The following is an 11,731-nucleotide window of genomic DNA, read 5'->3' on the forward strand; positions in this document are numbered from 1 at the left end:
GTACCAGTCTGCAATCCCACTAACAATGGAGGAGTGTTCCTCTTTCTCCGCATCCTCTCCAGCATCTGCTGTCATCTGAGCTTTTGATCTTAGCCCTTCTCACTGGTGTGAGGTGAAATCTCAGGGTTGTTTTGATTTGCATTTCCCTTATGACTAAAGATGTTGAATATTTCTTTGGGTGTTTCTCAGCCATTCGGCATTCCTCAGCTGTGAATTCTTTGTTTAGCTCTGAACCCCATTTTTTTAAGATTTATTTATTCATTTATTATATATAAGTACACTGTAGCTGTCTTCAGATACACCAGAAGCGGGCATCGGATCTCTTTACAGATGGTTGTGAGCCACCATGTGGTTGCTGGGTTTTGAACTCAGGACCTCTGGAAGAGCAGTCGAGTGCTCTTAACTGCTGAGCCATCTCTCCAGCCCTCTGAACCCCATTTTTAATAGGGTTATTTGTCTCCCTGCGGTCTAACTTCTTGAGTTCTTTGTATATTTTGGATATAAGGCCTTTATCTGTTGTAGGATTGGTAAAGATCTTTTCCCAATCTGTTGGTTGCCGATTTGTCCTAACCACAGTGTCCTTTGCCTTACAGAAGCTTTGCAGTTTTATGAGATCCCATTTGTCGATTCTTGATCTTAGAGCATAAGCCATTGGTGTTTTGTTCAGGAAATTTTTTCCAGCGCCCATGTGTTCCAGGTGCTTCCCTAGTTTTTCTTCTATTAGTTTGAGTGTATCAGGTTTGATGTGGAGGTCCTTGATCCACTTGGATTTAAGCTTTGTACAGGGTGATAAGCATGGATCAATCTGCATTCTTCTACATGTTGACCTCTAGTTGAACCAGCACCATTTGCTGAAAATGCTATCTTTTTTCCATTGAATGGTTTCAGCACCTTTGTCAAAAATCAGGTGCCCATAGGTGTGTGGGTTCATTTCTGGGTCTTCAATTCTATTTCATTGGTCTATCTGTCTGTTTCTGTACCAATACCTTTCAGTTTTTATCACTATTGCTCTGTAATACTGCTTCAGTTCAGGGATAGTGATTCCCCCTGAAGTCCTTTTATTGTTGAGGATAGTTTTAGCTATCCTGGGTTTTTTGTCATTCCAGATGGATTTGCAAATTGTTCTGTGTAACTCTTTGAAGAATTGGATTGGTATTTTGATGGGGATTGCATTGAATCTGTAGATCGCTTTTAGTAAAATGGCCATTTTTACTATGTTAATCCTGCCAATCCATGAGCATGGGATATCTTTCCATCTTCTGAGTTCTTCTTCAATTTCTTTCTTCAGTGTCTTGAAGTTCTTATTGTACAGATCTTTTACTTGCTTGGTTAAAGTCACACCGAGGTACTTTATATTATTTGGGTCTATTATGAAGGGTCTCGTTTCCCTAATTTCTTTCTTGGCTTGTTTCTCTTTTGTATAGAGGAAGGCAACTGATTTATTTGAGTTAATTTTATACCCAGCCACTTTGCTGAAGTTGTTTATCAGCTTTAGTAGTTCTCTGGTGGAACTTTTGGGATCACTTAAATAAACTATCATATCATCTGCAAATAGTGATATTTTGACTTCTTTTTTTCCGATCTGTATCCCCTTGACCTTTTTTTGTTGTCTGATTTGCTCTGGCTAGAACTTCAAGAAGTATATTGAATAAGTAGGGAGAGAGTGGGCAGCCTTGTCTAGTCCCTGATTTTAGTGGGATTGCTTCAAGTTTCTCTCCATTAATTTAATGTTAGCAACTGGTTTGTTGTATATGGCTTTTACTATGTTTAGGTATGGGCCTTGAATTCCCATTCTTTCCAGGACTTTTATCATGAAGGGGTGTTGAATTTTGTCAAATGCTTTCTCAGCATCTAATGAAATGATCATGTGGTTTTGTTCTTTCAGTTTGTTTATATAATGGATCACGTTGATGGTTTTCCGTATATTAAACCATCCCTGCATGCCTGGGTTGAAGCCTACTTGATCATGGTGGATGATTGTTTTGATGTGCTCTTGGATTCGGTTTGCCAGAATTTTATTGAGTATTTTTGCGTTGTTATTCATAAGGGAAATTGGTCTGAAGTTCTCTTTCTTTTTTGGGTCTTTGTGTGGTTTAGGTATAAGAGTAATTGTGCCTTCATAGAAGGAATTCGGGAGTGATCCATCTGTTTCAATTTTGTGGATTAGTTTGGATAATATTGGTATGAGGTCTTCTATGAAGGTTTGATAGAATTCTGCACTAACCCCGTCTGGACCTGGGCTCTTTTTGGTTGGGAGACCTTTAATGACTGCTTCTATTTCCTTAGGAGGTATGGGGTTGTTTAACTGGTTTATCTGTTCCTGATTTAACTTTGGTATCTGGTATCTGTCTAGGAAATTGTCCATTTCCTGTAGATTTTCAAGTTTTGTTGAATATAGGCTTTTATAGTAAGATCTGATGTTTTTTTGAATTTCCTCTGAATCTGTAGTTATGTCTCCCTTTTCATTTCTGATTTTGTTAATTTGGACACACTCTCTGTGTCCTCTCGTTAGTCTGGCTAAGGGTTTATCTATCTTGTTGATTTTCTCAAAGAACCAGCTTTTGGTTCTGTTGATTCTTTCTATGGTCCTTTTTGTTTCTACTTGGTTGATTTCAGCTCTGAGTTTGATTATTTCCTGCCTTCTACTCCTCCTGGGTGTATTTGCTTCTTTTTGTTCTAGAGCTTTTAGGTGTGCTGTCAAGCTGCTGACATATGCTCTTTCCTGTTTCTTTCTGCAGGCACTCAGCGCTATGAGTTTTCCTCTTAGCACGGCTTTCATTGTGTCCCATAAGTTTGGGTATGTTGTACCTTCATTTTCATTAAATTCTAAAAAGTTTTTAATTTCTTTCTTTATTTCTTCCTTGACCAGGTTATCATTGAGTAGAGCATTGTTCAATTTCCACGTATATGTGGGCATTCTTCCCTTATTGTTATTGAAGACCAGTTTTAGGCCGTGGTGGTCTGATAGCACGCATAGCATTATTTCTATCTTTCTGTACCTGTTGAGGCCCGTTTTTTGACCAATTATATGGTCAGTTTTGGAGAAAGTACCATGAGGAGCTGAGAAGAAGGTATATCCTTTTGCTTTAGGATAGAATGTTCTATAAATATCCGTTAAGTCCATTTGGCTCATGACTTCTCTTTGTCTACGTCTCTGTTTAATTTCTGTTTCCATGATCTGTCCATTGATGAGAGTGGGGTGTTGAAATCTCCCACTATTATTGTGTGAGGTGCAATGTGTGTTTTGAGCTTTAGTAAAGTTTCTTTTATGTATGTAGGTGCCCTTGTGTTTGGGGCATAGATATTTAGGATTGAGAGTTCATCTTGGTGGATTTTTCCTTTGATGAATATAAAGTGTCCTTCCTTATCTTTTTTGATGACTTTTAGTTGAAAATTGATTTTATTTGATATTAGAATGGCTACTCCAGCTTGCTTCTTCCGACCATTTGCTTTGAAAGTTGATTTCCAGCCTTTCAGTCTGAGGTAGTGTCTGTCTTTGTCTCTGAGGTGTGTTTCCAGTAGTCAGCAGAATGCAGGGTCCTCATTGTATATCCAGTTTGTTAATCTATGTCTTTTTATTGGGGAATTGAGACCATTGATGTTGAGAGATATTAAGGAATAGTTATTATTGCTTCCTGTTATATTCATATTTGGATGTGAGATTATGCTTGTGTGCTTTTCTTCTCTTTGTTTTGTTGCCAAGACGATTAGTTTTCTTGCTTCTTCTAGGGTATAGCTTGCTTCCTTATGTTTGGCTTTACCATTTATTATCCTTTGTAGTGTTGGATTTGTAGAAAGATATTGTGTAAATTTGGTTTTGCCATGGAATATCTTGGTTTCTCCATCTATGTTAATTGAGAGTTTTGCAGGATACAGTAACCTGGGCTGGCATTTGTGTTCTCTTAGGGTCTGTATGACATCTGTCCAGGATCTTCTGGTTTTCATAGTCTCTGGCGAAAAGTCTGGTGTGATTCTGATAGGTCTGCCTTTATATGTTACTTGACCTTTTTCCCTTACTGCTTTTAGTATTCTTTCTTTATTTTGTGCGTTTGGTGTTTGGACTATTATTTGATGGGAGGAGTTTCTTTTCTGGTCCAATCTATTTTGAGTTCTGTAGGCTTCTTGTATGCCTATGGGTATCTCTTTCTTTAGTTTAGGGAAGTTTTCTTCTATGATTTTGTTGAAGATATTTACTGGTCCTTTGAGCTGGGAGTCTTCACTCTCTTCTATACCTATTATCCTTAGGTTTGATGTTCTCATTGAGTCCTGGATTTCCTGTATGTTTTGGACCAGTAGCTTTTTCTGCTTTACATTATCTTTGACAGTTGAGTCCATGATTTCTATGGAATCTTCTGCTCCTGAGATTCTCTCTTCCATCTCTTTTATTCTGTTGATGAACCTCGTATCTACAGCTCCTTGTCTCTTCTTTTGATTTTCTATATCCAGGGTTGTTTCCATGTGCTGTTTCTTTCTTTCTTTTTTTTTTTTTTGGTTCTTTTTTTTTGGAGCTGGGGACCAAACCGAGGGCCTTGGGCTTCCTAGGTAAGCGCTCTACCACTGAGCTAAATCCCCAGCCCCCCCCCATGTGCTGTTTCTTGATTGCTTCTATTTCCATTTTTAATTCCTTCAACTGTTTGATTGTCTTTTCCTGGAAATCTTTCAGGGATTTTTGTGACTCTTCTCTATGGGCTTCTACTTGTTTATTTATGTTTTCCTGGAATTCTTTCAGGAAATTTTGCGATTCTGCTCTGTAGGCTTCTACTGTTTATTAATGTTTTCCTGTGTTTTTCTAAGTGTGATCTTCATGTCTTTCTTGCAGTCCTCCAGCATCATGATCAAATATGATTTTGAAACTAGAGCTTGCTTTTCTAGTGTGTTTGGATATTCTGTGTTTGCTTTGGTGGGAGAATTGGGCTCTGATGATGCCATGTAGTCTTGGTTTCTGTTGCTTGGGTTCCTGGGCTTTCCTCTCGCCATCAGATCATCTGTAGTGTTACTTTGTTCTGCTCTTTCTGACAGTGGCTAGACTGTCCTATAAGCCTGTGTGTCAGGAGTGCTGTAGACCTGTTTTCTTTCAGCCAGTTATGGGGACAGAGTGTTCTGCGTTTGGGCATGTAGGTTTTCCTATGTACAGGTCTTCATCTGTTCCTGGGGGCCTGTGTCTTGAGTTCACCAGGCAGGTCGCTTGCAGCAGAAAATTTGGTCTTACCTGTGGTCCTGAGGCTCAAGTTTGCTCGTGGGGTGTTGTTTATGAGCTCTCTGTGGCGGCCGCAACCAGGAAGATCTGTGCCACCCTTTCCGGGAGCTTCCGTGCACCAGGGTTCCAGATGGCATTTGGTGTTTTCCTCTGGAATCAGTAATGTGTGCAGAGTGCAGTCTCTTCTGGTTTTCCAGGCGTGTCTGCCTCTCTGAAGGTTTAGTTTTCCCTCCCACGGGATTTGGGTGCAGAGAACTGTTTATCCGGTCGGTCCCTTTAGGTTCTGTCGGTGTCTCAGACGCAGGGGACCTGCTGCTCCTGTGCCCTTATCCAAGGGAACCCAGAGGCCATATACAGTTTCCTCTTGGGCCAGGGATGTGGGCAGGGGTGGGCAGTGTTAGTGGTCCCGCTCTGCAGTCTCAGGAGTGCCCACCTGACCAGGCGGTGAGGGCTCTCTCCCACCTGGTTTGGGAGCAGTGAGCTGCAGGCAGGGATCTGCAGGTTTGGGACTCCTGCTAAATCTCTTTGTTTGTTTTTAACGTGGGTCTCTACATATTGAAATATCCTTGCATCCTTGAAAAGAAGCCAATTGATCATGATGGATGATCGTTTTGATGTGTTCTTGGATTTGGTTTATGAGAATTTTACTGAGTATTTTTGCATCAATATTCATAAGGGAAATTGGTCTGAAGTTCCCTTTGTTTGTTGGGTCTTTGTGTGATTTTGGTGTAAATGTAATTGTGGCTTCATAGAAGGAATTGGGTAGTGCTCCCTCTGTTTCTATTTTGTGGAATAGTTTGGACAGTATTGGTATGAGGTCTTCTATGAAGGTCTGATAGAATTCTGCACTAAACCCATTAGGTTCTCGGCTGTTTTTGGTTGGGAGACTCCCCCCCCCATCTTTATTAAATTGGGTATTTCTTATTTGCATTTCAATTGTTATTCCCTTTCCTGGTTTCCAAGTAAACATCCCCCTAACCCCTCTCCTTCTCTTCTATATGGGTGTTCCCCTCCCCATCTTCCCCCCATTAACGCCCTCCCCCCCAACAATCACGTTCACTGGGGGTTCAGTCTTGGCAGGACCAAGGGCTTCCCCTTCCACTGGTGCTCTTACTAGGCTATTCATTGTTACCGATGCAGTTGGAGCCCAGGGTCAGCCCATGTATACTCTTTGGGGAGTGGCTCAGTCCCTGGAAGCTCTGGTTGTTTGGCATTGTTGTTCATATGGGGTCTCATGCCCCTTCAAGCTCTTTCAGTCCTTTCTCTGAATCTTCAACAGAGGTCATGTTCTCAGTTCGGTGGTTTGCTGCTGGCATTTGCCTATGTATTTGCTGTATTCTGGCTCTGTCTCCCAGGAGAGATCTACATCCAGTTCCTGTCAGCTTGCACTACTTTGCTTCATCCATCTTATCTAGTTTGGTGGCTGTAGATGTATGGGCCACATGTGGGGCAGGCTCTGAATGGGTGTTCCTTCAGCCTCTGTTCTAAACTTTGCCTCCCTATTCTCTGGTTGGGAGACTTTTAAAAACTTCTTCTCTTTCTCTAGGAGTTATGGGTTTGTTCAGATGGTTTATCTGATTTTGATTTGACTTTGGTACCTCTTATTTGTTTACAAAATTGTCCTTTTTCTCCAGATTTACCAGTTTTGTTGAATATAGACTTTTGTAGTAGGATCTGATTTTTTGATTTTCCTCAGGATCTGTTTTGTCTCCCTTTTCATTTCTGATTTTGTTAAGTTGGTCACACTCTCTGTGCCCTCTGGTTAGTCTGGCTAAAGATTTATCTATCTTGTTGATTTTCTCAAAGTACCAGCTACTGGTTTTGTTGATTCTTTGTATAGCCCTTTTTGTTTCTACTCGGTTGATTTCAGCTCTGATTTTGATTATTTCCTGCCTTCTACTCCTCTTGGGTGCATTTGCTTCTCTTTGTTCTAGAGCTTTAGGTGTGCTGTCCAGCTGCTGACATATGCTCTCTCTTGTTTCTTTTTCGAGGCACTCAGAGGTATGAATTCTCCTCTTAGCACTGCTTTTATTGTGTCCCATAAGTTGGGTATGTTGTACCTTCATTTTCATTAAATTCTAAGAAGTCTTTAATTTCTTTATTTCTTCCTTGACCAAGTTATCATTGAGTAGAGCATTTTTCAGCTTCCATGTATATGTGGGCATTCTTTCCTTATTGAAGACCAGCCTTAGTATGTGGTGAACTGATAGGATGCATGGGATTACTTCTATCTTTCTGTATCTGTTGAGGCCTGTTTTGTAACTGAGTATATGGTCAGTTTTGGAGAAAGTACCATGAGGTGGTGAGAAGGAGGTATATCCTTTTGTTTTAGGATGGAATGTTCTATAAATATCTGTTAAGTCCATTTGGTTTATAACTTGTGGTAGTCTGCCTATGTATCTGTTTAATTTCTGTTTCCCTAATTTGTCCACTGATAACAGTGGGGTGTTTAAATCTCCTACTATTATTGTGTGAGGTGCAATGTGTGCTTTAAGCTTTAATAAGGTTTCTTTTATGAATGTAGGTACTCTTGCATTTGGAGCACAGACATTTAGGACTGAGAGTTCATCTTGGCAGATTTTTCCTTTGATGAATATGAACTGTCCCTCCTTATCATTTTAGATAACTTTTGTTTGAAAGTCAATTTTATTTGATATTAGAATGGCTAGTCCAGCTTGTTTCTTGGGACCACTTGCTTGGAAAAATTTTTTTCCTAGCTTTTTAGTCTGAGGAAGTGTCTGTCTTTGTCACTTTGGTGCATTTCCTGTATGTAGCAAAATACTGCGTCCTCTTTAAGCATCCAGTCTGTTAGTCTATGTTTTTTTGGGGGGGAATTGAGTCTATTGATATTAACAGATGTTAAGGAGTAGTGATTGTTACTTCCTGTTATTTTTGTTGTTAGAGGTGGAATTATATTTGTGTGTCTCTCTTTTTGTTTCATTGCAAGGAGATTACTTTCTTGCTTTTTCTAGGGTGTAGTTTACCTCCTTGTGTTGGGCTTTTCCATTTATTATCCTTTGTAGGTCTGGGTTTATAGAAAGATATTGTGTTCATTTGGTTTTGTCACAGAATATCCTGGTTTCTCCATGTATGTTAATTGAGAGTTTTGGTGGATATAGTAGCCTGGGCTGGCATTTGTGTTCTCTTATGGTCTGTATGACATCTGCTCAGGATCTTCTGGCTTTCATAGTCTCTGGTGAGAAGTCTGGTGTAATTCTGATAGGTCTGCCTTTATATGTTACTTGACTTTTCCCCTGACTGCTTTTAGCGTTCTTTCTTTGTTTTGTGCAATTGGTGTTTTGACTACTATGTGAAGGTAGGAATTTCTCTTGTGGTCCAATCTATTTTGAATTTTGTAAGCTCCTTGTATGTTTATAGGCATCTCTTTCTTTAGGTCAGGGAAGTTTTCTTCTATAATTTTGTTGAATATATTTACTGTCCCTTTAATTTGGGAGTCTTCACTCTCTTCTATACCTATTATCTTTAGGTTTGATCTTCTCATTGTGTCTTGGATTTCCTGGATATTTTGGGCCAGGAGCTTTTCCTATTTTACATTATCTTTGACAGTTGTGTCAATGTTTTCTATGGTATCTTTTGCCCCTGAGATTCTGTCTTTTATCTCTTGTATTCTGTTTTTGATACTTGAAGCTATGACTCTAGATCTCTTCCCTAGGTTTTCTATCTCCAGTGTTGTCTCCCTTTGTACTCTCTTTATTGTTTCTATTTCCATTTTTAAATCCTGGATGGTTTTGTTCAATTCCTTCACCTGTTTGTTTATGTTTTCCCATACATCTTTATGGATTTTTCTCTTATATGCTTCTACCTGTTTATTTGTGTTGTTTTCTATTTCTTTAAGGGAGTTATTTATTTCCTTCTTACAATCCTCAATCATCATCATGAAATGTGATTTTAAATTCAGATCTTCATTTTCTGGTGTGTTTGGATATCCAGTATTTGCTTTTGTGGGGGAACTGGGCTTTGATGATGCCAAGTAGTCTTACTTTCTGTTGCTTAGGTTCCTGTGCTTGCCTCTTGCCATCAGGTTCTCTCTGGTGTTAGCTTGTCTTGGTGTCTCTCTGAGTGGCTTGACCCTCCTCTTGACCTGTGTCATCACTCCTGTAGACCAGTTTTCTTTCCACTTGATCTGGGAACAGAGAGTTGCTCCTGGGTTTGTGTGACCTGAAGCCTCCAGCTAGGTTGCTTGGTAAGAAGACTTCATCTTACCTCTGCTCTCAGGTGTGTAGGTACTCCTGGTGACTGGTTCTTAGCTCTAGGCCAGGCAGAAACCTGAAGGGTCCTGTCTCTAACTACTCCTAGGTCCCTCTGCACAAATGGCACAGATGACATTAGGTTATTTCCTGCTGGCTCAGGAATGTGGGCAGAAAGTAATTGTCTCCTCTGAGTTCTCAGGACTGTCCTCACTTCTGAGGGTCAAGCTCTCTCCCTCTTGGGATTTGGATGCAGGGAGCTGTGGGATCAGTTCAGTTCAGGAGACTTCCACTCTTTCCCCACGGTATTTGGCTACAGAGAATCATGGGACTCATTCATCTCCTGGTGCAGGTGGAAACCAGAAGGATTTATTAATTAATTTTAACATCCCAAATGATACCCCTTCCCAGTCCCTCCTCACAGAATTCCTCCTTCCAGGCTCCCTCCCCTTTGCATCTGAAATGATGCCCCTCCTGGGTATCCCTGCACTATGCTGCATCAAATTTCTGCAGGATTAGGTGCATCTTCTACCACTGAGGCCAGACAATTCAGCTCTCTGTTATATATGTACTGGATCCATTGGGCTAGCTTTTTGGTTGGTTTCTTATTCTCTGGGAGTTTCCAGAGGTCCAGATTAGTTGACACTATTGGTCTTCCTGTGTGATTGCCACCCCAGTCAGGGCCTTTAAGCCTCTCACTCACTCTTCCATTAGGGGTCAGTCCAGTGCTTGTCTGTGAGTACCTGCATCTGTCTCAATGACCTGCTGTGTAGAGCCTCTCAGATGACAGCTATGTTAAGCTTCTGTCTGCATACCATAGTACCAATACTTGTGTCAGAGATTGATTTCCTACCCATGGGATTCGTCTCAAGTTTGGCCAGTTGCTGGTCAGCCATTTCTTCAGTCTCTGTTACATCTTGTCTCTGAATTTCTTTAGACAGGACCAACTTTGAGTTGAGAGTTTTGTAGGTAGTTCGATGTCTCCATCCTTCCACTGGGGAACCATTTCTGGCTATGGGATGTGGTCTTTTCAGGTTCCATATCCCCAATGTTTGGCATTTTGACTAAGGTTATCCATATTGATTCTTAGGAGCTTCCTAGGTAGAGTTTTCAAATGATATGTTTCCAGGATTTATCATGGGGTGGCTGAGTGACCCTGTGAGAAGAGCTCAGCAGAATCCTGAAGCAGAGTCTTACATAGTTGAGTATTCATTTTAGTGTGAACATCAGGTATTGGTTCATTGCCCAAATATCAGAGGTCCACTGAGAAGGGTTCAAATCTGAGTCTTGAATTTTTACCCGTAGGAAAGTAAAATAAAATTAAGATTCTTCCAACCTCATTCACTTTATCTGCAAACATACTTCAAAGTGTCAGAGTTCTGGCAGTTTGCACACTGATTTGACTGGAAATCTTCTGGTAAACAAGACACATGCTGCAGAAGAAAGTGATAGAAAACAGCTTTTTATGTATTGAATCTAAATTTGAATTTGTGATTAGCACACTACAGATGTGGTCAGTAAGATGCTCACATCAGTCTAGATATTTCTTCTGCTACTTATAATTTTTCTTATTTCTAGTTCTCAGAAGTCTATGGCCCTGTATTCACTCTGTACTTTGGACTGAAGCCTACTGTGGTAGTATATGGATATGAAGTGGTAAAGGAAGTCCTGGATGGAGAGGAGTTTTCTGGTCGGGGTGTCTTCCCAATTGTTACAAAAGTGAATAATGACCTTGGTAAGTGTGCTTATGTACATATGTGTATATATGTGCATTTATGTATATGTATATCTATCCTAGTCAGAGATTGTGGGGATGAGACAGGAAAAGTTTCTTAGGAAGGGAGCCAAGTGGTAGTCAGGGGACATTCCCTTCTTTGTCTGAGTTCTCCCTTTTAGCTTCCATTTCCTGTTCTGGTAGGGGTCATTTTCAGCAATGGAACAAAATGGAAGGAGCTTCGGCGTTTCTCACTTATGACCTTGAGAAATTTTGGGATGGGGAAGAGGAGCATCGAGGATCGAATTCAAGAGGAAGCCTCCTGTCTTGTGGAAGAGCTAAGAAAAACAAATGGTGGGTACCTGTTTGCCTGGCTCTTCCTCTACATACCCCTTTCAACACTGCAGTGGTAGCCAGCTACTTTGGGCAGAGGTTGTTAGCTTATATGCTAGTGCCTGAGGACACAGCTTTGCTTGTCTGTCCTCATGTCTGTACATGCTGATTGTGCACACAATTTGGGCATAATAGTCACATAATCCCATTCTGACCCAGGTGCTTTCAAAGCAGAACATCATGAAGTTAGAAAGTGTTAAGCCTCATTAAAATTTTACA

General features: G+C 40.5%; 1 protein-coding gene across 8 annotated transcripts in view; it reads left to right on the forward strand.

Annotated features, from left to right (window-relative positions):
- Positions 1-11,731, forward strand: part of Cyp2c55 (cytochrome P450, family 2, subfamily c, polypeptide 55) — a 73,425-nt gene that overhangs the window by 43,682 nt on the left and 18,012 nt on the right. For all 8 annotated transcript variants that reach the window (XM_087641612.1, XM_087640953.1, XM_087641771.1 and 5 more), the window contains 2 exons: positions 10,984-11,140; positions 11,324-11,473. In XM_087641612.1, the coding sequence (XP_087497738.1) occupies positions 10,984-11,140; positions 11,324-11,473 (307 nt within the window). The remainder of the gene's footprint in view (positions 1-10,983; positions 11,141-11,323; positions 11,474-11,731) is intronic.

Source organism: Rattus norvegicus, chromosome 1 (assembly GCF_021556685.1).
Source record: "Rattus norvegicus strain SHRSP/BbbUtx chromosome 1, alternate assembly SHRSP_T2T, whole genome shotgun sequence".
NCBI classification, from domain to species: domain Eukaryota; kingdom Metazoa; phylum Chordata; class Mammalia; order Rodentia; family Muridae; genus Rattus; species Rattus norvegicus.